Genomic DNA, 25,986 nt, shown 5'->3' with positions numbered 1-25,986 from the left:
AACCTTTGTTTGCAATTACAGAGATCATACGTTTCCTGTAGCTCTTGACCAGGTTTGCACACACTGCAACAGGGATTTTGGCCCACTCCTCCAAACAGACCTTCTCCAGATCCTTCAGGTTTCGGGGCTGTCGCTGGGCAATACGGACTTTCAGCTCCCTCCAAAGATTTTCTATTGGGTTCAGGTATGGAGACTGGCTAGGCCACTCCAGGACCTTGAGATGCTTCTTACGGAGCCACTCCTTAGTTGCCCTGGCTGTGTGTTTCGGGTCGTTGTCATGCTGGAAGACCCAGCCACGACTCATCTTCAATGCTCTTGCTGATGGAAGGAGGTTGTTGGCCAAGATCTCGCGATACATGGCCCCATCCATCCTCCCCTCAATACGGTGCAGTCGTCCTGCCCCCTTTGCAGAAAAGCATCCCCAAAGAATGATGTTTCCACCTCCATGCTTCACGGTTGGGTGGTGTTCTTGGGGTTGTACTCATCCTTCTTCTTCCTCCAAACACGGCGAGTGGAGTTTAGACCAAAAAGCTCTATTTTTGTCTCATCAGACCACATTACCTTCTCCCATTCCTCCTCTGGATCATTCAGATGGTCATTGGCAAACTTAAGACGGGCCTGGACATGTGCTGGCTTGAGCAGGGGGACCTTGCGTGCGCTGCAGGATTTTAATCCATGACGGCGTAGTGTGTTACTAATGGTTTTCTTTGAGACTGTGGTCCCAGCTCTCTTCAGGTCATTGACTAGGTCCTGCCGTGTAGTTCTGGGCTGATCCCTCACCTTCCTCATGATCATTGATGCCCCACGAGGTGAGATCTTGCATGGAGCCCCAGACCGAGGGTGATTGACCGTCATCTTGAACTTCTTCCATTTTCTAATAATTGCGCCAACAGTTGTTGCCTTCTCACCAAGCTGCTTGCCTATTGTCCCAGCTTTATGCAGGTCTACAATTGTATCCCTGATGTCCTTACACAGCTCTCTGGTCTTGGCCATTGCGGAGAGGTTGGAGTCTGTTTGATTGAGTGTGTGGACAGGTGTCTTTTATACAGGTAACGAGTTCAAACAGGTGCAGTTAATACAGGTAATGAGTGGAGAACAGGAGGGCTTCTTAAAGAAAAACTAACAGGTCTGTGAGAGCCGGAATTCTTACTGGTTGGTAGGTGATCATATACTTATGTCATGCAATAAAATGCAAAATAATTACTTAAAAATCATACAATGTGATTTTCTGGATTTTTGTTTTAGATTCCGCCTCTCACAGTTGAAGTGTACCTATGATAAAAATTACAGACCTCTACATGCTTTATAAGTAGGAAAACCTGCAAAATCGGCAGTGTATCAAATACTTGTTCTCCCCACTGTATATACTATAGTCACAAATAGGTATGAGGAAATTATAGCTGGAAAAAGACCAACAACATGAGAGCCATGATGGGACATTTGGATAGATCTTTGTATAGAATGTTAGGTATTTGTACCCTTCACATGATTAGTTTTATTTTAAGCTTTAGTGACATCATTCCCATTCATCACACCCAGATTTTCTGATGTTAAACTATCGGAGAGAGGAACTCTGATACGAGGGCAGGGAAAGTATGCGTGCACATGCGTGTTCTTGTGTGTGTGTGTGTGTGTGTGTGTGTGTGTGTGTGTGTGTAACTAACTGTTCTAACTGCACAGTAAGACTTACTGTGGTCATATTACCAGACGATTTCATTTCAGTACTGCCACTTAGGACATTTTTCATTGTGTGAGCCAAGAAGTGGAAGTAATTCGTCTTTTGGGTAAACAGTGAAAAATGTACGTGTCACTTTCCAACTTCTACCTCAAAGTACAGCTCGACAGAAGCCAAACATCACTTCTTCTTATTGTTTGCCAAGAAAACAACATGTCAGAACCTCTAACTGCCTATATTAAATGTTTTGGCTGGATGGAAATTGTACAAAGTGTATCTCGGAGCCACTTTGATCACAGTGACCTGGAAAGGTGATACGCTTCTACTTCACAAGCTCTCTCTGACACCTGGGGAAACTGGATCTGTTGTTGTGGACACCTGATCCACTCCATCACTATGCTAAAGACTTAACTTCTCCAGTTTCTGCTCCGTACAAAAAGTCAAGTTGACGATTGGAACTGGAATTTGTCATGGCTTGAGCTTCTGCTTCTTTCTTACCCACAAACCACTACTGGAGTGGAGTCACAAAGCTGAGAACTTTGCATGCATTATTTTGTGAAAGGCCAGCCTAAGGCATTTATGTAACTTCAAACATGGAAACATAAACAAATTTAAAAGGGAAGGAATATATATATATATATATATATACACACACACACACTACCGGTCAAAAGTTTGGACACACCTACTCATTCAAGGGTTTTTCTTTTCTTTTTTACTATTTTCTACATTGTATAATACAGTGGGGAAAAAAAGTATTTAGTCAGCCACCAATTGTGCAAGTTCTCCCACTTAAAAAGATGAGAGAGGCCTGTAATTTTCATCATAGGTACACGTCAACTATAACAGACAAAATGAGAAAAAAAAATCCAGAAAATCACATTGTAGGATTTTTAATGAATTTATTTGCAAATTATGGTGGAAAATAAGTATTTGGTCAATAACAAAAGTTTCTCAATACTTTGTTATATACCCTTTGTTGGCAATGACACAGGTCAAACGTTTTCTGTAAGTCTTCACAAGGTTTTCACACACTGTTGCTGGTATTTTGGCCCATTCCTCCATGCAGATCTCCTCTAGAGCAGTGATGTTTTGGGGCTGTCGCTGGGCAACACGGACTTTCAACTCCCTCCAAAGATTTTCTATGGGGTTGAGATCTGGATACTGGCTAGGCCACTCCAGGACCTTGAAATGCTTCTTACGAAGCCACTCCTTCGTTGCCCGGGCGGTGTGTTTGGGATCATTGTCATGCTGAAAGACCCAGCCACGTTTCATCTTCAATGCCCTTGCTGATGGAAGGAGGTTTTCACTCAAAATCTCACGATACATGGCCCCATTCATTCTTTCCTTTACACGGATCAGTCGTCCTGGTCCCTTTGCAGAAAAACAGCCCCAAAGCATGATGTTTCCACCCCCATGCTTCACAGTAGGTATGGTGTTCTTTGGATGCAACTCCGCATTCTTTGTCCTCCAAACACGACGAGTTGAGTTTTTACCAAAAAGTTATATTTTGGTTTCATCTGACCATATGACATTCTCCCAATTCTCTTCTGGATCATCCAAATGCACTCTAGCAAACTTCAGACGGGCCTGGACATGTACTGGCTTAAGCAGGGGGACACGTCTGGCACTGCAGGATTTGAGTCCCTGGCGGCATAGTGTGTTACTGATGGTAGGCTTTGTTACTTTGGTCCCAGCTCTCTGCAGGTCATTCACTAGGTCCCCCCGTGTGGTTCTGGGATTTTTGCTCACCGTTCTTGTGATCATTTTGACCCCACGGGGTGAGGTCTTGCGTGGAGCCCCAGATCGAGGGAGATTATCAGTGGTCTTGTATGTCTTCCATTTCCTAATAATTGCTCCCACAGTTGATTTCTTCAAACCAAGCTGCTTACCTATTGCAGATTCAGTCTTCCCAGCCTGGTGCAGGTCTACAATTTTGTTTCTGGTGTCCTTTGACAGCTCTTTGGTCTTGGCCATAGTGGAGTTTGGAGTGTGACTGTTTGAGGTTGTGGACAGGTGTCTTTTATACTGATAACAAGTTCAAACAGGTGCCATTAATACAGGTAACGAGTGGAGGACAGAGGAGCCTCTTAAAGAAGAAGTTACAGGTCTGTGAGAGCCAGACATCTTGCTTGTTTGTAGGTGACCAAATACTTATTTTCCACCATAATTTGCAAATAAATTCATTAAAAATCCTACAATGTGATTTTCTGGATTTTTTTTTCTCAATTTGTCTGTCATAGGTGACGTGTACCTATGATGAAAATTACAGGCCTCTCTCATCTTTTTAAGTGGGAGAACTTGCACAATTGGTGGCTGACTAAATACTTTTTCCCCCCACTGTAGTAGCGAAGACATCAAAACTATGAAATAACACATGGAATCATGTAGTAATCAAAAAGGTGTTAAACAAATCAAAATATATTTTATATTTGAGATACTTCAATTGCCACCCTTTGCCTTGATGACAGCTTTGCACACGCTTGCACACGCTTGGCATTATATATTTGTTTAACACTTTTTTGGTTACTACATGATCCCATATGTGTTATTTCATCGTTTTGATGTCTTCAATATTATTCTACAATGTAGAAAATAGTAAAAATAAAGAAAAACCCTTGAATGAGTAGGTGTTCTAAAATGTTTGACCGGTAGTGCATATATATAGTATTTTTTTTGCATCAAAGCTCACATATTGTTTAGAATAGAAAGATTTACATTTTAGTCATTTAGCAGACGCTCTTATCCAGAGCGACTTACAATTAGTGAATTATAAAAAAAAATTATACTGGCCCCCCGTGGTAAACGAACCCACATCCCTGCCGGCCAAACCCTCCCCTACCTTGGAAAATGCTGGACCAATTGTGCGCCGCCCATGGGTCTCCTGGTCGCGGCCGGCTGCGACAGAGCCTGGACTCGAACCAGGATCTCTAGTGGCACAGCTAGCACTGCGATATAGTGCCTTAGACCACTGCGCCACTCGGGAGATGTTAGAAAGACCAAATAGGAATTCATGATGAGGGGAACAATGTCCATCATATAGCCTATTTGTCAGGTCCAGTGGAGAGATTGGTAATGTTATATGTATTGGAGAGAGAGAGCGATCACAAATTCTACAGCACAACAAGAGTGATGTCTTAAGTGTAAAATGAACAATGACTCAATAATTAATGTATTCTGCGAGTGCTATAAAGTCCAAATGTTATGGGCAGAGAAAGCTGTCGGTCAGAAGTGTTACAAAGTAAGTTTACTTTTAATCCGTCTATCTGCATATTTCAAGACATGACATATGAGGGTGTGGTGAAATACCCAATGGGTTGGACAATATTATTTTTGTCACTTACAGTGGGGAAAAAAAGTATTTAGTCAGCCACCAATTGTGCAAGTTCTCCCACTTAAAAAGATGAGAGAGGCCTGTAATTTTCATCATAGGTACACGTCAACTATGACAGACAAATTGAGATTTTTTTTCCAGGAAATCACATTGTAGGATTTTTAATGAATTTATTTGCAAATTATGGTGGAAAATAAGTATTTGGTCACCTACAAACAAGCAAGATGTCTGGCTCTCACAGACCTGTAACTTCTTCTTTAAGAGGCTCCTCTGTCCTCCACTCGTTACCTGTATTAATGGCACCTGTTTGAACTTGTTATCAGTATAAAAGACACCTGTCCACAACCTCAAACAGTCACACTCCAAACTCCACTATGGCCAAGACCAAAGAGCTGTCAAAGGACACCAGAAACAAAATTGTAGACCTGCACCAGGCTGGGAAGACTGAATCTGCAATAGGTAAGAAGCTTGGTTTGAAGAAATCAACTGTGGGAGCAATTATTAGGAAATGGAAGACATACAAGACCACTGATAATCTCCCTCGATCTGGGGCTCCACGCAAGACCTCACCCCGTGGGGTCAAAATGATCACAAGAACGGTGAGCAAAAATCCCTGAACCACACGGGGGGACCTAGTGAATGACCTGCAGAGAGCTGGGACCAAAGTAACAAAGCCTACCATCAGTAACACACTACGCCGCCAGGGACTCAAATCCTGCAGTGCCAGACGTGTCCCCCTGCTTAAGCCAGTACATGTCCAGGCCCGTCTGAAGTTTGCTAGAGTGCATTTGGATGATCCAGAAGAGGATTGGGAGAATGTCATATGGTCAGATGAAACCAAAATATAACTTTTTGGTAAAAACTCAACTCGTCGTGTTTGGAGGACAAAGAATGCTGAGTTGCATCCAAAGAACACCATACCTACTGTGAAGCATGGGGGTGGAAACATCATGCTTTGGGGCTGTTTTTCTGCAAAGGGACCAGGACGACTGATCCGTGTAAAGGAAATAATGAATGGGGCCATGTATCGTGAGATTTTTAGTGAAAACCTCCTTCCATCAGCAAGGGCATTGAAGATGAAACGTGGCTGGGTCTTTCAGCATGACAATGATCCCAAACACACCGCCCGGGCAACGAAGGAGTGGCTTCGTAAGAAGCATTTCAAGGTCCTGGAGTGGCCTAGCCAGTCTCCAGATCTCAACCCCATAGAAAATCTTTGGAGGGAGTTGAAAGTCCGTGTTGCCCAGCGACAGCCCCAAAACATCACTGCTCTAGAGGAGATCTGCATGGAGGAATGGGCCAAAATACCAGCAACAGTGTGTGAAAACCTTGTGAAGACTTACAGAAAACGTTTGACCTGTGTCATTGCCAACAAAGGGTATATAACAAAGTATTGAGAAACTTTTGTTATTGACCAAATACTTATTTTCCACCATAATTTGCAAATAAATTCATTAAAAATCCTACAATGTGATTTTCTGGATATTTTTTTTCTCATTTTGTCTGTCATAGTTGACGTGTACCTATGATGAAAATTACAGGCCTCTCTCATCTTTTTAAGTGGGAGAACTTGCACAATTGGTGGCTGACTAAATACATTTTTCCCCCACTGTATATTGAATATGCTATTACTTAAATACTGGAAGTCAAATGATACTCCAGTGTTAAGAGAATGGAAGAATTAAATGTTTTATTTAAATATTGAAAAAAATCTGCCTACAGACAGAAACAACATAACACAATCTGAAGTAATACAGTGGGGGAAAAAAGTATTTAGTCAGCCACCAATTGTGCAAGTTCTCCCACTTAAAAATATGAAAATTACAGGCCTCTCTCATCTTTTTAAGTGGGAGAACTTGCACAATTGGTGGCTGACTAAATACTTTTTTTCCCCACTGTATGTGGCAGAATCTTACAAGCATTGGAAACAACATTGGTTGTGGATATGGTGGGAACATGTGGGTCTGAGCAAGTGTGATGTCATTAATGCTTGTGGAAATGTATGTAAATGTTAAGTTGTTTATTGTTTTATCTAGGTATGTTTTTGTTTATTGTCCAAAAAAGTATAATAAAATATTACCAAAAAATGGTATCGGAAAGACAGCCCTTTTCATCAGAGCAGCTAACATTAGCCTTACCATATGGCACCCTATTCCCTATATAGTGCACTACTTTTGACCAGGGCCCATAGTTTCTCTTCAACTACAAAAAGGCCATTTGTGTCAGAAAGCAATCTCAGTTTCCTCTGACATGCTGGCACACTCAGACTGAGAAGTGTCAGGGTCAATGATTGGCCATCTTATTTGTGTTTCACACACACACTTTCATGATGAGTTCCCATTCAAAACACCTTTAATTTTATGCAGATGGAACATCGTGGCACCATGATACCGCAACCCAAGGGCACCAACCCAGTCCTAGTTATTCCTAACCAAATACATTTTCCACATCCGCATGATGACATACTGTGTAAAGCAATGTATAAAGTAATGAGAATTTCTGCAGAGAGTTAAAAATATCAAGACTTCATGAATATGTGATTAAATATTCCCCCACTTAGTACCATGTAATACATTGTTGCATTTGATTGACTAACCGGGTACCTTCCATTCAGCAGTATTAGTATCTTTCCTTTACAACATGAAGGTCGCTCCTCTATTTGCTCGCTGCAAATGTCATACGTGCTTTAATGAGAGAGGTGCACTGTTCAATGGAAGCTTTTCAGCTAGATTAAATGTATCACCATACGCAAGGTATTATTTTTTTATCCTTATCCTGCCCCTATTGTGACACAGTGGATGTCTAGAAGAGAAGCTTGTAGCTGAAAACAAGGTTAAGGAGATCAGCATCAAAGAGGGGTGGTTTTGTGTGGTTTGCAGGAGAGTCTCGCTTCGGATTTCAACCTGCAACACAGAGGTGTTGTCTTACCTGATTTCTATTCATTCACGCAATGAGCAGACCTCCTCTTTCCCAGTAACCAGAGTCCAGACCAGACTTTTGTTTTCTCGTTCATCCGATATGTGCATGTTGCTTCCTTCAGAACACAGCCTTGGACCAGCCTTCTCTTTTCTTTGTCTTAATTGTATACGTTCCAAGAAACCATTTTAGATAAATGCTTAGGCCTAACCACCCCTCGCGCATTACACTGCCTTTCTCATGATATGTCAATGCCTCACCTTGTTACAGCGTATTGAATTGTACCCCGTAATTCTTTTGTCAGACTCCAGAAGCCACAAATGAGCAGTTGGATCAAACAGGGAGCACATTTTGGCTCATGTTGTCCGTCAGCCCACAGACTGTTATGTCTGTACTGTATGTGTGGAGCTATGGGGATTGTTTCTCGTGTACTTGGCGATCATAACAGTGAAGAAATCATCATGATGCCTGTGTATATTATTATTATTATTATTATGATCTGTTATTTGCAGGGTGTTGTCTTTGTTTGTGTCTGTCTGTGTGTGTGTGTTCCTAACAGTAAAATAACCTGTTGCAACGAGACGGTGAGTGAAATGGGCCATTTGTCAAAGGCCTTCCCCTTGGATTTATGTATTATGTTTACACAGTTCAACAACATTATTCTGGTTTAGTAAGAGAGTGTTTGAGTGTGTTTTTGTAAGCTGGTCAGTGCTGTTCACTACTACAGGAACAATTCCAACCATCCCATACATTCCAGTAAGGTAAGAACTGATGGCTGGCTGTGATTGCGTAAGATGTTTTTCAAGAGGTTTGTGTCAGTGCCACCACATCACTATCGACTTATTGACCTAGAGAGATGGAAAGAGTCCGGCAGTTTGAGCATTATGTCTTTACATCGGAGAACAGCGCCGGAGAAGATGGCTGCCGTTTTACAGCCCTCTAACCAATTGTACTATTATGTGTGTTTTTCCGGGTTATTTGTAATTTATTTTGTACATAATGTTTCTGCCATCGTCTCTTATAACCAAAAAGAGCTTCTGGATATCAGGACAGCGATTACTCACCTCGTATTGGACGAAGATTTTTTCTTCAACGAGGCGGCCGCAAAGGATATCCTACAGACACCCGACAAGGCCCAAATCCCCGTCATTCGCATGAGGAAGAGACGGAGATATCGTGGACGTAGGTCGGGGTGCCTTGTAAGGATCCGACGGCGAGCGAGTAAACTGCCGCTCCCATCAATCCTATTAGCCAATCTTCAATCATTGGAGAACAAATTGGATGACCTAAGATTACGGCTATCCTACCAACGGGACATTAAAAACTGTAATATATTATGTTTCACCGAGTCGTGGCTGAACGACGACATGGATAACATACAGCTAGCGGCAGGATAGAACGGCTGACTCCGGTAAGACAAGGGGTGGCGGTCTGTGTATATTTGTAAACAACAGCTGGTGCACAAAATCAAATACTAAGGAAGTCTCGAGGTTTTGCTCGCCTGAGGTAGAGTATCTTATGATAAGCTGTAGACCACACTATTTACCAAGAGAGTTTTCATCTATATTTTTCATAGCTGTCTATTTACCGCCACAAACCAATGCTGGCATTAAGATTGCACTGAATGAGCTGTATAAGGCCATAAATCAACAGGAAAACGCTCATCCAGATGCAGCGCTCCTAGTGGCCGGGGACTTTAATGCAAGGAAACTTAAATCCGTTCTACCTAATTTCTACCAGCATGTTAAATGTGCAACCAGAGGAAAAAAAACTCTAGACCACCTTTACTCCACACACAGAGACGCATACAAAGCTCTCCCTCGCCCTCCATTTGGCAAATCTGACCATAACTCTATCCTCCTGATTCCTGCTTATAAGCAAAAACTAAAGCAGGAAGCACCAGTGACTCGGTTAATACAAAAGTGGTCAGATGACACAGATGCTAAGCTACAGGACTGTTTTGCTAGCACAGACTGGAACATGTTCCGGGATTCTTCAGATAGCATTGAGGAGTACACCACATCAGTCACTGGCTTCATCAATAAGTGAATCGATGATGTCGTCCCCACAGTGACCGTACGTACATACCCCAACCAGAAGCCATGGATTACAGGAAACATCCGCACTGAGCTAAAGGGTAGAGCTGCCGCTTTCAAGGAGCGGGACTCTAACCCGGACGGTTATAAGAAATCCCGCTATGTCCTCCGACGAACCATCAAACAGGCAAAGAGTCAATACAGGACTAAGATTGAATCATACTACACTGGCTCTGACGCTGGTCGGATGTGGCAGGGCTTGAAAACTATTACAGACTACAAAGGGAAGCACAGCCGCGAGCTGCCCAGTGACACAAGACTTCCAGACGAGCTAAACCACTTCTATGCTCGCTTCGAGGCAAGCAACACTGAAGCATGCATGAGAGCACCAGCTGTTCCGGATGACTATGTGATCACGCTCTCCGTAGCCGATGTGAGTAAGACTTTTAAGCAGGTCAACATTCACAAGGCCGCAGGGCCAGACAGATTACCAGGACGTGTACTCCGAGCATGTGCTGACCAACTGGCAAGTGTCTTCACTGACATTTTCAACATGTCCCTGACTGAGTCTGTAATACCAACATGTTTCAAGCAGACCACCATAGTCCCCGTGCCCAAGGACACTAAGATAACCTGCCTAAATGACTACCGACCCGTAGCACTGACGTCTGTAGCCATGAAGTGCTTTGAAAGGCTGGTCATGGCTCACATCAACAGCATTATCCCAGAAACCCTAGACCCACTCCAATTTGCATACCGCCCCAACAGATCCACAGATGATGCAATCTCTATTGCACTCCACACTGCCCTTTCCCACCTGGACAAGAGGAACACCTACGTGAGAATGCTATTCATTGACTACAGCTCAGCATTCAACACCATAGTGCCCTCAAAGCTCATCACTAAGCTAAGGATCCTGGGACTAAACACCTCCCTCTGCAACTGGATCCTGGACTTCCTGACGGGCCGCCCCCAAGTGGTAAGGGTAGGTAACAACACATCTGCCACACTGATCCTCAACACGGGGGCCCCTCAGGGGTGCGTGCTCAGTCCCCTCCTGTACTCCCTGTTCACCCATGACTGCATGGCCAGGCACGACTCCAACACCATCATTAAGTTTGCCGACGACACAACAGTGGTAGGCCTGATCACCGACAACGATGAGACAGCCTATAGGGAGGAGGTCAGAGACCTGGCCGTGTGGTGCCAGGACAACAACCTCTCCCTCAACGTGACCAAGACAAAGGAGATGATTGTGGACTACAGGAAAAAAAAGAGGACTGAGCACGCCCCCATTCTCATCGACGGGGCTGTAGTGGAACAGGTTGAGAGCTTCAAGTTCCTTGTTGTCCACATCACCAACGAACTATCATGGTCCAAACACACCAAGACAGTCTTGAAGAGGGCACGACAAAGCCTATTCCCCCTCAGGAGACTGAAAAGATTTGGCATGGGTCCTCAGATCCTCAAAAAATTCTACAGCTGCACCATCGAGAGCATCCTGACTGGTTGCATCACCGCCTGGCATGGCAACTGCTTGGCCTCCGACCGCAAGGCACTACAGAGGGTAGTGCGTACGGCCCAGTACATCACTGGGGCCAAGCTTCCTGCCATCCAGGACCTCTATACCAGGCGGTGTCAGAGGAAAATCCTCAAAATTGTCAAAGACTCCAGCCACCCTAGTCATAGACTGTTCTCTGTGCTACCGCACGGCAAGCGGTACCGGAGTGCCAAGTCTAGGTCCAAAAGACTTCTCAACAGCTTCTACCCCCAAGCCATAAGACTCCTGAACAGCTAATCATGGCTACCCGGACTATTTGCACTGCCCCCCCACCCCATCCTTTTACGCTGCTGCTACTCTGTTAATTATTTATGCATAGTCACTTTAACTCTGCCCACATGTACAACTACCTCAACTAGCCGGTGCCACCCGCACATTGACTCTGCACCGGTACCCCCCTGTATATATAGCCTCCCTACTGTTATTTTATTTTACTTCTGCTCTTTTTTTCTCAACACTTTTTTTGTTGATGTTTTATTTTTATTTTTATTTTTTACTTATTTTTACAATACTTTTTTGTTAAAAATAAATGCACTGTTGGTTAAGGGCTGTAAGTAAGCATTTCACTGTAATGTCTGCACCTGTTGTATTCGGCGCATGTGGCCAATAAAATTTGATTTGATTTGATTTGCTAGGGGATATTGTCTGTTTGTTTTCAAGGTTTCTTCTTCAGTGTGTGTGTGTGTGTGTGTGTGTGTGTGTGACAGGGAAGAAACATGATAATACTAGTGTATTGTCTTGTTTCATGATGTTATATCATCTGTTGTTTTCAGGGTTTCTTCCTGACGGTGTCCCCAGAGTCAATCCTGAAGGTGGCGAAGCACGCGTCTGAAAACAACAAGATCTTTAGCCTGAACCTCTCGGCTCCCTTCATCAGCCAATTCTTCAAGGAGGCCATGATGAAGGTCATGCCGTACGTCGACATCTTGTTTGGCAACGAGACGGTGAGTGAAATGGGCCATTTGTCAAAGGCCTTCCCCTTGGATTTATGTATTCTGTTTACACAGTTCAACAACACATTATTCTGGTTTAGTAAGAGAGCGTTTGAGTGTGTTTTTGTAAGCTGGTCAGTGCTGTTCACTACTACAGGAACAATTCCAACCATCCCATACATTCCAGTAAGGTAAGAACTGATGGCTGGCTGTGATTGCGTAAGATGTTTTTCAAGAGGTTTGTGTCAGTGCCACCACATCACTATCGACTTATTGACCTAGAGAGATGGAAAGAGTCCGGCAGTTTGAGCATTATGTCTTTACATCGGGCACATTTACAGACATTTTAATTGATGTGCATTGTCCCTGTCAAATAAATACATATCATGTCCTCTCACCTTGTTGAAAGGAAAATGGACTACACCGTCCATGGGATTGGTACATGTATTATTGGACGTTTAAATTAATGCTATCTATCCATTGATTCTCAAAGAATATAACTTAAACATTCTTAATGAGCTAAGTTTAACTGTCGTACATCTGTAAACAATGTAATTGCCTGTTGCAATGGAATCAATAGAATAGTGCCAAAAGTGTCAAACTCACCCACCTGACATTCCAGGCTGGCTAAAGCAAACGCTCAAACAATTTGAACCCAGGTCTCTAACAGGGATGGCCAGGCTTGGGGTTAACTTGGGGTTCCAGCGAACACCGGAGCTGGAGACATACTGCACCTCTGGGGGGAGAGCTTTGGACTGTCTCCCCCTACCCCGTCCCCCGTCTTCCCCACTACCCCCTACTGCTAAAGCTACTAAACATACAGTGCCTTGTTTGGATCGAGATGTAGTCCACAGACTAGAGGAGGAAGTGGAGGATACCATCTCAACATCAGACACAGGATTTATTGCTTTTGCTAACTTCACCCCTACCTCTCCTTGTAATTACGGCAAGGAATGATTCTATTAGGTTGCGTCGCAAATTGGCAGCGTATTCATATTCCCTATGGGGCCTGGTCAAAGGGTGTGAACTATATAGGGAATAAGGTTCCATTTGGGATGAATGTAGCCTAAAAGCCTACAGCAGCCTACATTTTGCAAATGTTATTTATTTTCAAGGTGGGTGGGTGTTAGCTAGCCACTGTAACTGTATTGGTTAAGGTATGTTACCCACGCCACCAGTCATTACATTTTAATGACGGTGGATAATTATAACGTTAGCTTGTGTTGAAAGAGCTGTGCAATGGTGTTTGTGAAGCAACGCTGTTACAATGTTTTGTGGAACAAGGGAAGGACATTTCCCTACTGTACAGCAGATCCAGTAAACATCATCCCTTTTTATGGTTGCAAGATTCTGGTAACTTTCACAAAAATTCCCAGCTTTCTTTCTGAGAATCCTCTAACTGGGATTTCTTGAAAACCTAGGAATTTTCCAACCATATGCTTTAAAGACCTTAAAGGAAGTAGAAGAGGTCCTCTTTGAGTGTTTTGACACCTCTTGGGCAGTTGGCCCCCTCTGTGTCAGACTGTTGATGGAGTGGAGTGTATAGGAGTGACTGCTCGTATGGTTAGACCGTGGCCTCCTGTGGTGCGTTGCAGTGGGGAGACAGTCAGGGTTGGAGCTTCTTGGCGGTCATGCATGGTACATGATGAGTGACAGGCAACAGGACTGCCTCAGCCATGAAACACACACACTTTTTCATGTCGTCTGACCATAGCACCGCCTGGAGTTTAATAAACGGCATTGGCACTTGGATTGGAACCGGTGCTACGGTCAGTGTCGAAAAACGGAAGCATAGGTAGAAAAGTAGCTCGTAGCTTCGGTAAAATATGGTGTTGCATCTTTGATGTTATGGGGATATTTTGCTTGATGTTACAGGGGTACATTTACATTTGACATTTTAGTCATTTAGCAGATGCTCTTATCTAGAATGACTTACAGTAAGTGCATTCATCTTAAGTTAGCTTGGTGAGACAACAACATATCACAGTCAAATATACAGGACACGAACATTCCATTCCAGCTAAACAATGGCTATATAACGTTTTCTAAAATCTCTGCATTACAAATCTGAGAACAGTAATATTTTACAAACACATGAAGTTACCCATAAGCAATCATTACTGATGAAAAAACAAAAATGTGAAAAATTGGTGGACATAGCGTTTTGGACATAAACTCTTCATTTGCAATATTTATTTTATACATTCTTTTTTGCTCATCTTCATCAAGGGTGCCAATAATGATGGACCTGACTCTATAGCCTATAGATCTATACAATATTTTCATATGTTTGTCTCAGTGCCTTGTGTTTAAGGGATAAACGTTGACGTTCTGAACATTATAATATATGCCCTTTATCCAAAGCGACTTAGTCATGTGTGCATACATTTTACATATGGGTGGTCCCGGGAATCGAACCCACTACCCTGGCGTTACAAGCGCCATGCTCTACCAACTGAGCTACAAAGGACCGTTACCTTGGAGATAATGGACGACGCAGTAGGACGAGACGGAGCCGAGTTCCTTTGCGGAGTTCATTTTTCGTGGGTAATGTACAGAACAGAGGCGTTTATCCCGCTTATACCACAGTTGCCAACAAACAGTACTAAAGCACACATTTACCGAAATAACATGTTTTCAATTATACTTTCCTTTTGATAAGTGAATTCATACTTTCTCGTCTTTCCACAAAATCTGGTCGTTAGTTCGATCAACAGGGATAAAACTAACAACATTCTTTCTGTTCTATAGACATGGACGTGACCCAGTTGTTTGTTCATTTTTATTCTGTTGCCATGCTGTCTGGCAAGTGGCAGCGTTCTTTCTTATCCCTTGCTTGCTAGCAAGCCAACTCCGGCTAACACAGTCACGTCCATCTATGCAGCCAGAATAACAGCAAAGTAGCTGTTTGTGTTTGTTTAAACTGTTTTCTAGTGACATTAATGTAGATACTTCCAAAACAATGAGCTGTAATGCGCGATTTTGCCTGGTATAGAACAGTTTGCCTTCTCATTAGGACACTTCATTATGAGGAGATCACATTGCATATCAAACACTAGGCTAGCTAAATAGTTTGTTGCTAGCAAACCTGTCAATATGACAACCGAATTCAACGATATCAGTTGCTGAAAACAGCTGGTCAAACTAGAAAGATATGGGAGGATTTGACAGCACAGTGCCACCTGGAGAAATCCATGTTAATCCCATCACTCACCACGTTAGGCCATCAGATGTCTCTTCAGAAACAAATAAATGACAGCTAGCTAACTAGCATAGTTTTTCCTCGTTGGACCGGTGTTTACAATGTAACCAATATCGGTTTGTGTGGTTGCTGGTTTAGCTTTCTGTAACTTTGTAGCAAGTACAGTCTGCATGTGCAGTGCTTTATAATGTGTCATGATTAGGTGTCCTGTATATCTGCCAATTCTAGAATGCCCTTCTAGCCAATCAGAAATGAGTATTCAACAACGCTGTGGTGTAAACAGGTTTATTTAACTTTGTTTTGCATCGGTGAAGTGTAAAAATGTCTGTAATGTGTGTGTTGAAATGTGTCTGTAATGTGTGTGTGAGCCCGACTGTGTGTTACAGTGAGGGATAAAAGTATTTGATCCCCTGCTGATTTTGTACGTTTGCCCTCTGACAAAGAAATTATCAGTCTATAATTTTAATGGTAGGTTTATTTGAACAGTGAGAGACAGAATAACAACAACAAAATCCAGAAAAATGCATGTCAAAAATGTTATAAATTGATTTACATTTTAATGAGGGAAATAAGTATTTGACCCCCTCTCAATCAGAAAGATTTCTGGCTCCCAGGTGTCTTTTATACAGGTAACGAGCTGAGATTAGGAGCACACTCTTAAAGGGAGTGCTCCTAATCTCAGTTTGTTACCTGTATAAAAGACACCTGTCCACAGAAGCAATCAATCAATCAATCAGATTCCAAACTCTCCACCATGGCCAAGACCAAAGAGCTCTCCAAGGATGTCAGGGACAAGATTGTAGACCTACACAAGGCTGGAATGGGCTACAAGACCATCGCCAAGCAGCTTGGTGAGAAGGTGACAACAGTTGGTGCGATTATTCGCAAATGGAAGAAACACAAAATAACTGTCAATCTCCCTCAGCCTGGGGCTCCATGCAAGATCTCACCTCGTGGAGTTGCAATGATCATGAAAACGGTGAGGAATCAGCCCAGAACTACACGGGAGGATCTTGTCAATGATCTCAAGGCAGCTGGGACCATAGTCACCAAGAAAACAATTGGTAACACACTACGCCGTGAAGGACTGAAATGCTGCAGCGCCCACAAGGTCCCCCTGCTCAAGAAAGCACATATACAGGGCCGTCTGAAGTTTGCCAATGAACATCTGAATGATTCAGAGGAGAACTGGGTGAAAGTGTTGTGGTCAGATGAGACCAAAATCGAGCTCTTTGCCATCAACTCAACTCGCCGTGTATGGAGGAGGAGGAATGCTGCTGTCGTATCGGGTGAATGCTGGCAATTATTGCTGATAAACAAAGGAGTCCGCTCATACTGAACTTGGATCATAAGGTTTATTCATATCACAAGCTTCAGCATAAGTGACAGATGTCATGACATCCGGAGAACGGCGTCCCAGATTGCAATGGCCGTTCTGCCCTTTCTTTGTCTAGCCCCTACTTATAAACAATGCAAAAAGATGGGTGGCTCCCTCTTCTGGCCAATCACCAGTCTCCCCTGGGGCGTCACCCTCCAAACGGCTACATTTGACCTAACATAAACAACATTCCATTTCTTCAAGAAAAACATTTAACAAAGGCATAATCCCAATACACGACACTGCCTATGACCCCAAGAACACCATCCCCACCGTCAAACATGGAGTTGGAAACATTATGCTTTGGGTGTGTTTTTCGGCTAAGGGGACAGGACAACTTCACCGCATCAAAGGGACAATGGACAGGGCCATGTACCGTTAAATCTTGGGTGAGAACCCCCTTCCCTCAGCCAGGGCATTTAAAATGGGTCGTATATGGGTATTCCAGCATGACAATGACCCAAAACACACGGCCAAGGCAACAAAGGAGTGGCTCAAGAAGAAGCACATTAAGGTCCTGGAGTGGCCTAGCCAGTCTCCAGACCTTAATGTCATAGAAAATATGTGTAAGGAGCTGAAGGTTCGAGTTGCCAAACGTCAGGCTCGAAACCTTAATGACTTGGAGAAGATCTGCAAAGAGGAGTGGAACAAAATCCCTCCTGAGATGTGTGCAAACCTGGTGGCCAACTACAAGAAACGTCTGACCTCTGTGATTGCCAACAAGGGTTTTGCCACCAAGTACTAAGTCATGTTTTGCAGAGGGGTCAAATACTTATTTCCCTCATTAAAATGCAATTCAATTTATAACATTTTTGACATGCGTTTTTCTGGATTTTTGTTTTGTTATTTTGTCTCTCACTGTTCAAATAACCCTACCATTAAAATTATGATAATGTCTTTGTCAGTGGGCAAACGTACAAAATCAGCAGGGGATCAAATATTTTTTTCCCTCACCGTACATGCTGCTGAGGTGTGTATGTGTGTGTGTGAGAGAGATTGTGCTGCTGTAACTCTATCCTGCTGCTACTTGTTTGAATCTTGGCATCACACAGCCCTGCCTGGCCTATCATAGACAGCCTTTCTCTCTCTCTTGCTCTCTCTCTCTTTCACTCTCTCTCTCTCTCATCTTTAACAACCTTCCAACCCTCCTGTAATTACTGGCCTTTTTGGGACATAGTGTAATTAGTGTCTGAGTCTGCTATGTTCTGTTGTTAGCCCCCCCCCCCCCCCCCCCCCCACACACACACACACACACACACACACACACTAGCAGTTAGCTGTCAGTCTCTCTTACACTGCCTCTGTGTCTGCGGCTGGGGGCCACTGACATAAAGCCAGACAGTGGATGGTGAGGATAGAGAGATGGAGGTGTGAGTGCATACAGTCACACATCAGACAGCGCTGCCTGCTCCACTTGATTGGCAAACGTAGTGTGATAACCTGGGAACAGCAAAGGCCTAATTAAGTCCTCTCCTCCCTTCTCTCTCTTCCTCCTTCTCTCCTTCTTCCTCCCCTCCTCTCCTCTCTCTCTCCTGACTAGCTACCTGACATGAAGCCATCCAGGGCATTACCATTCCTCTCTGTTTAATAGCCACAGCTAATTAGTTTCCAATGAGGGAGTCATTACCAGCTGAATAAATTGACCATATGCCAGAGGATTCATTTGCCGATAAAATTATCAGACAATTTGGTTTTGTCGTTTGAGCGACGAGATAAACCACACAATGGAGTCGAGGGAGGGAAAGGGAAAAGGGTTGGGCTAACGTTAGCCTTGGATTTATATTGTGGGAATTTGTGTGTGCATCCCACATGGCACCCTATTCCCTATATAGTGCACTACAAAAGGAAAACCAGCCACGTCGCGGACACTGACGTCTTGCTTCCGGACAAGCTAAACACCTTCTTCAACCGCTTTGAGGATAATACAGTGCCACCGACGCGGCCCGCTACCAAGGACTGTGGGCTCTTCTTCTCCGTGGCTGACGGCTGACGTGAGTAAGACATTTAAGCGTGTTAAATCTCGCAAGGCTGCCGGCCCAGATGGCATCCCTAGCTTCATCCTCAGAGCATGCGCAAACCAGCTGGCTGGTGTGTTTACGGACATATTCAATCTCTCCCTATCCCAGTCTGCTGTCCCCACATGCTTTTAGATAGCCACCATTGTCCCTGTACCCAAGAAAGCAAAGGTAACTGAACTAAATGACTATCGCCCCGTAGCACTCACTTCTGTCATCATGAAGTGCTTTGAGAGACTAGTCATGGATCATATCACCTCTACCTTACCTGCCGCCCTAGACCCACTTCAATTTGCTTACCGCCCCAATAGATCCACAGACGATGCAATCACCATCACAGAATACCTATTTAAGAATGCTGTTCATTGACTACAGCTCAGCATTCAACACCATAGTACCCTCCAAGCTCATCATTATGCTCGAGGCCCTGGGTCTGAACCCCGCCCTGTGCAACTGGGTCCTGGACATCCTGACGGGCTGCCCCAGGTGGTGAAGGTAGGAAACAACACCTCTACTTCGCTGATCCTCAACACTGGGGCCCCACAAGGGTGCGTGCTCAGCCCACTCCTGTACTCCCTGTTCACCCATGACTGCGTGGCCAAGCATGCCTCCAACTCAATCATCAAGTTTGCAGACGACACAACAGTAGTAGGCTTGATTACCAACAATGACGAGTCAGTCTACAGGGATGAGGTGAGGGCTCTGGGAGTGTGGTGCCAGGAAAATATCCTCTCACTCAACGTCAACAAAACAAAGGAGATGATCGTGGACTTCAGGAAACAGCAGAGGGAGCACCCCCCTATCCACATCGACGGGACCGCAGTGGAGAAGGTGGAAAGCTTCATGTTCCTCTGCGTACACATCACTGACAAACTGAAATGGTCCACCCACACAGACAGTGTGGTGAAGAAGGCGCAACAGAGCCTCTTCAACCTCAGGAGGCTGAAGAAATTTGGCTTGGCACCTAAAACCCTCAAACTTTTACAGATGCACAATTGAGAACATCCTGTCGGGCTGTATCACCGCCTGGTACGGCAACTGCACCGCCCGCAACCGCAGGGCTCTCCAGAGGGTGGTGCGGTCTGCCGAACGCATTACCGGGGGCAAACTACCCGCCCTCCAGGACACCTACAGCACCTGATGTCACAGGAAGGCCAAAAAGATAATCAAGGACAACAACCACCTGAGCCACTGCCTGTTCACCCCGCTATCATCCAGAAGGCGAGGTCAGTACAGGTGCATCAAAGCTGGGACCGAGAGACTGAAAAACAGCTTCTATCTCAAGGCCATCAGACTGTTAAATAGCCTTCACTAGCACATTAGAGGCTGCTGCCTATATACATAGATTAGACATCACTGGCCACTTTAATAAATGGAACACTAGTCACTTTAATAATGTTTACATATCTTGCATTACTCATCTCATATACTTTATTATATACTAGTCTACTGCATCTTAGTCTATGCCGCTCTGACATTGCTCGTCCATATATTTATTTATATATTCTTAACCCATTGCTTTACTTAGATTTGTGTGTATTGGGTATATGTTGTGAAATTGTTAGATATTACTTGTTAGATGTTATTGCACTGTCGGAGCTAGAAACACAAGCATTTCGCTACAACCGCAATAACATCTGCTAAACACATGTACTTTGGACCAGAGCCCTGTTGTCCCTCGTAAAAAAAAGTAGTGAACTAAATAGGGAAAAGGGTGCAATTTGGGACGCATTTAGACATATCATGGATAGAGAAATGGAACAATTAATTGAGACAGAATTAATCACCCTGACTGATGTTTCCTTAAGCCACCATGATTCATAGCGGTTCAATTTAGATTGTTTCTAGTAATTGGGGCCTTTTTGTTCAGCCCTAAATATGGGCAGCAGGATGAGGAAAACGGTAACATAGAAATGAAACGGTTTTAACAGTTTAAAATAATGTTCTTCCCTCATAAAACAAACGGCAATGCTACTACAGAGGCTTTAGGATTATACCCCACAGCCCATTTCCTCTTTCCCTTGGCATCACACAGCCCTGCATATCATAGACAGCCTCCCCCTCAACCTCCACCTCTTCCCCTCCACCTCTCCCTCTCTCTCTGCCTCCGTCATTTATATTATAGGCCTATAGCCCATCTGCCCCCAAACGGGGAGCTCCTTCCAGCCCTGTCCAATCCATTCAGCACCTCCACTCTCCTCTGCTCTCAGGAGGAGCTTATTTATGTGGGCCAAAGCCCCATCTTCCAAATGACAAACGAGAAGCCACCAACCATTGTAATTGAATACTCAATAGGCGAGACATTTAAAAAAGGAGGAAATAGCATATTGCTAACGTATTAATATGCCCTGCCCTGGCGAAGGAACCATCATCATTCTAGTGTTCAAGCTGTTTTTAAAGAGCATTTAGCCCAAGTGCACCCATGTTCCTTGGGCTATAAAAGGAGGAAATGAATTATTTTTATTCTTTCGCCTCTGTTGTAGTTCCTATGTTGTGAATGTTTCCCCACATAATATTGTCTGTGTGGTTGATCTTGCTTATTTTCCCATCCATCCCACAGCCCAGCCCTTCCGTTATCTAGGTGGAGGGTGGAGGAATACAAGTAGTTCTACAGAAGGTTGACATTAAAATCTCCTCAGGCGGTTTGACCCCCAGCCCTGTTTTTTCTCTCTCTCTCTCTCTCTCTCTCTCTCTCTCTCTCTCTCTCTCTCTCTCTCTCTCTCTCTCTCTCTCTCTCTCTCTCTCTCTCTCTCTCTCTCTCTCTCTCTCTCTCTCTCTCTCTCCATCCATCCATCCATCCATCCATCCATCCATCCATCTATCTATCTCTCTATCTATCTACAGTGTGTGTGGGGTAATGATGTTTCCAGGAAAGCTGAAGTGGGTGTCTGTGTGGAAAAGGCACACAGACTGAGAGGCAGTGGAGAGATAGCTAGATATACAGGGCAATATCACACCTGGGTTCAAATACTTTGTAGTGTTTGCTCTAGTCTGCCTGGAGTGCAAGGTGGGCGGGGTTTCCAATGTTATTTTTACTCGTTGTTGTTATTTATTATTTACTGTATTTATTCCTCGTCACAATTTTTTATTTCATATCTTTAACTCTGCATTGTTGGAAAAGGACACGTTAGTAAGCGTTTCACTGTTAGTCTACACCTGTTGTTTACGAAGCATGTGACAAATTTGATTTGGAACCAAAACGTTTCTACTGGTTCCATTGCAACAGGCAAGTCAACAACTCAATCACAGCTAAAGTATTTGAAATTATTTCAAATAGTACTTGAACCCAGGTCTGGATAGATATACGGGGCAATATGGCCGTGGTGTTTCTCTTCTCTAGTGGTATGATTCATCATCCTGGCTTTGTTTGTTTGATGGACTGCTAGGAAGCCTTATTTCCACGCTGAGGCCTGTTGCTGAGAGAGAGCGGGAGAGAGAGAGGGAGCGAGAGAGAGAAAGAATTTCCCCTTGACAGCTCACCCACAGCGGTCTGGAGATGTGCTTCTTAGCTTGGTGAAAATATCCTGTAGGTCAGCCGGCCGGTCAGTCAGTCTGACTGGCTAAAACAAAGAGATTTGGAAGACAGATTAATTTATAACTGAAACACCCTTTAAAGCTCATCTCTCTCTCCCTCCAAGTTTCCTCTGAGGATAGTCATTAACCTCTGTGTTTACACCAAGGCCTGATGATATCCAACTGGGAGGCCTGATTCCATAAAGGAATTACAAATCAGTCTGGGGGCCATAAGAAAGCAGCTTGTGGGCCTGAAGTGGCCTCATGGCCGCCAGTTTGATATCCCTGGTTTACACTATTGCCTGATGAGAAGCCAACCAGGGCACGACCCCTAGACTTCGTCCCAAATGGCACCCTATTCCCTGTATAGGGCACTGTTATATGGTCAAAAGAAGAGCACTATGTAGGGTGTGGGTGTCATTTGGGACCCACCCAGTACCCTGCCCTGAACTTAGTTGCTGTTACTAGCCGGCCTCCACCCAGTACCCTGCCCTGAACTTAGTCGCTGTTACTAGCCGGCCTCCACCCAGTACCCTGCCCTGAACTTAGTCGCTGTTACTAGCTGGCTACCACCCAGTACTCGACCCTGCACCTTAGAGACTGCTGCCCTATGTACATAGTAATTGAACACTGGTCACATTAATAATGTTTACATACTGTTTTACCCACTTTATATACACTACCAGTCAAAAGTTTGGACAAACCTACTCATTCAAGGTCACTGTTATATGGTCAAAGGTAGTGCACTATGGTCAAAAGAAGAGCACTATGTAGGGTGTGGGTGTCATTTGGGACCCACACGTACCCTGCCCTGAACTTAGTTGCTGTTACTAGCCGGCCTCCACCCAGTACCCTGCCCTGAACTTAGTCGCTGTTACTAGCCGGCCCCCACCCAGTACCCTGCCCTGAACTTAGTCGCTGTTACTTGCCGGCCTCCACCCAGTACCCTGCCCTGAACTTAGTCGCTGTTACTAGCCGGCCTCCACCCAGTACCCTGCCCTGAAACGTAGTCGCTGTTACTTGCCGGCCTCCACCCAGTACCCTGCCCTGAACTTAGTCGCTGTTACTAGTCGGCCCCCACCCAGTACCCTGCCCTGAACTTAGTCGCTGTTACTTGCCGGCCTCCACCCAGTACCCTGCCCTGAACTTAGTCGCTGTTATTAGCCAGCCTCCATCCAGTACCCTGCCCTGAACTAAGTCGCTGTTACTAGCCGACCCCACCCAGTACCCTGCCCTGAACTTAGTCGCTGTTACTAGCCGGCCTCCACCCAGTACCCTGCCCTGAACTTAGTCGCTGTTACTAGCTGGCTACCACCCAGTACTCGACCCTGCACCTTAGAGACTGCTGCCCTATGTACATAGTCATTGAACACTGGTCACATTAATAATGTTTACATACTGTTTTACCCACTTTATATACACTACCAGTCAAAAGTTTGGACAAACCTACTCATTCAAGGTTTTTCTTTATTTTTTCTATTTTCTACATTGTAGAATATTAGTGAAGACATCAAAACTATTAAATAACACATATGGAATCATGTAGTAACCAAATAAATGTTCAACAAATCAAAATATATATATAAAAAGTAGCCACCCTTTACCTTAATGACAGCTTTGCACACTCTTGGCATTCTCTCAACCAGCTTCATGAGGTAGTCTCCTGGAATGCTTTTCCAACAGTCTTGAAGGAGTTCCCACATATGCTGAGCACTTGTTGGCTGCTTTTCCTTCACTCTGCGGTCCAACTCATCCCAAACCATCTCAATTGGGTTGAGGTCGGGGGATTGTGGAGGCCAGATCATCTGATGCAGCACTCCATCACTCTCCTTCTTGGTCAAATAGCCCTTACACAGCCTGGAGGTGTGTTTTGGGTCATTATCCTATTGAAAAACAAATGATAGTCCCACTAAGCGCAAACCAGATGGGATGGCGTATCGATGCTTAATGCTGTGGTAGCCATGCTGGTTAAGTGTGCCTTGAATTCTAAATAAATCACTGACAGTGTCACCAGCAAAGCACCCCCACACCATCACACCACCTCCTCCGTGCTTCACGGTGGGAACCACACACGCGGAGATCATCCGTTCACCTACTCTGGTCCTCTGTAGCTCAGCTGGTAGAGCACGGCGCTTGTAACGCCAAGGTAGTGGGTTCGATCCCCGGGACCACCCATACACAAAAATGTATGCACGCATGACTGTAAGTCGCTTTGGATAAAAGCGTCTGCTAAATGGCATATTATTATATTATTATTAAAGACACGGCGGTTGGAACCAAAAATCTCAAATTTGGACTCATCAGACCAAAGGACAGATTTCCACCGGTCTAAAGTCCTCTTCTTATTATTGGTGTCCTTTAGTAGTGGTTTCTTTGCAGCAATTCGACTATGAAGGCCTGATTCACACAGTCTCCTCTGAACAGTTGATGTTGAGATGTGTCTGTTACTTGAACTCTGTGAAGCATTTATTAGGGCTGTAATCTGAGGTGCAGTTCATTGCCAATTTCTGAGGCTGGTAACTCTAATGAACTTATCCTCTGCAGCAGTGGTAACTCTGGGTCTTCCTTTCCTGTGGCGGTCCTCATGAGAGCCAGTTTCATCATAGCGCTTGATGGTTTTTGCGACTGCACTTGAAGAAACGTTCAAAGTTCTTGAAATCTTCCGTATTGACTGACCTTCATGTCTTAAAGTAATGATGGACTGTTGTTCTCGCTTATTTGAGCTGTTCTTACCATAATATCAACTTGGTCTTACCAAATAGGGCTATCTTCTGTATGCCAACCCTACCTTGTCACAACACAACTGATTGGCTCAAATGCATTAAGAAGGAAAGAAATTCCACAAATAAACTTTTAACAAGGCACACCTGTTAATTGAAATGCATTCCAGGTGACTACCTCATGAAGCTGGTTGAGAGCATGCCAAGAGTGTGCAAAGCTGTCATCAAACAAAGGGTGGCTATTTGAAAAATCTCAAACATAAAATATATTTTGATTTGTTTAACACCTTTTGGGTTACCACATGATTCCATATGTGTTATTTCATAGTTTTGATGTATTCACTATTATTCTACAATGTAGAAAATAGTTAAAAAAATAAAGAAAAACCCTGGAATGAGTAGGCGTGTCCAAACTTTTGACTGGTACTGTATATACACACACACATGCATACAGTACCAGTCAACAGTTTGGACACAGCTACTCATTCAAGGGTTGACCCCATTTACTTTTTCCACATTTTGTTACATTACAGCCTTTGTCTAAAATTGATGAGAAAAAACAAACAATTTAATCAATCTACACACAATATCCCATAATGACAAAGCAAAAACAGGTTTTTAGAAATTTTGGCAAATGGATTAAAAATGGAAATATCAAATTTACATAAGTATTCAGACCCTTTACTCAGTACTTTGTTGAAGCA

The 25,986-nt window shown here is 44.0% G+C and overlaps 1 protein-coding gene across 2 annotated transcripts in view; it reads left to right on the top strand.

Annotated features, from left to right (window-relative positions):
• Nucleotides 1–25,986, top strand: part of adkb (adenosine kinase b) — a 276,291-nt gene that overhangs the window by 178,318 nt on the left and 71,987 nt on the right. For both annotated transcript variants that reach the window (XM_084160041.1, XM_084160042.1), the window contains exon 7: nt 12,296–12,466. In XM_084160041.1, coding sequence (XP_084016167.1) covers nt 12,296–12,466 — 171 coding nt within the window. The remainder of the gene's footprint in view (nt 1–12,295; nt 12,467–25,986) is intronic.

This window comes from Coregonus lavaretus (genome assembly GCF_964263955.1).
Source record: "Coregonus lavaretus genome assembly, chromosome: 1".
NCBI lineage: Eukaryota > Metazoa > Chordata > Actinopteri > Salmoniformes > Salmonidae > Coregonus > Coregonus lavaretus.
This window is presented reverse-complemented; position numbering and strand designations above follow the sequence as displayed.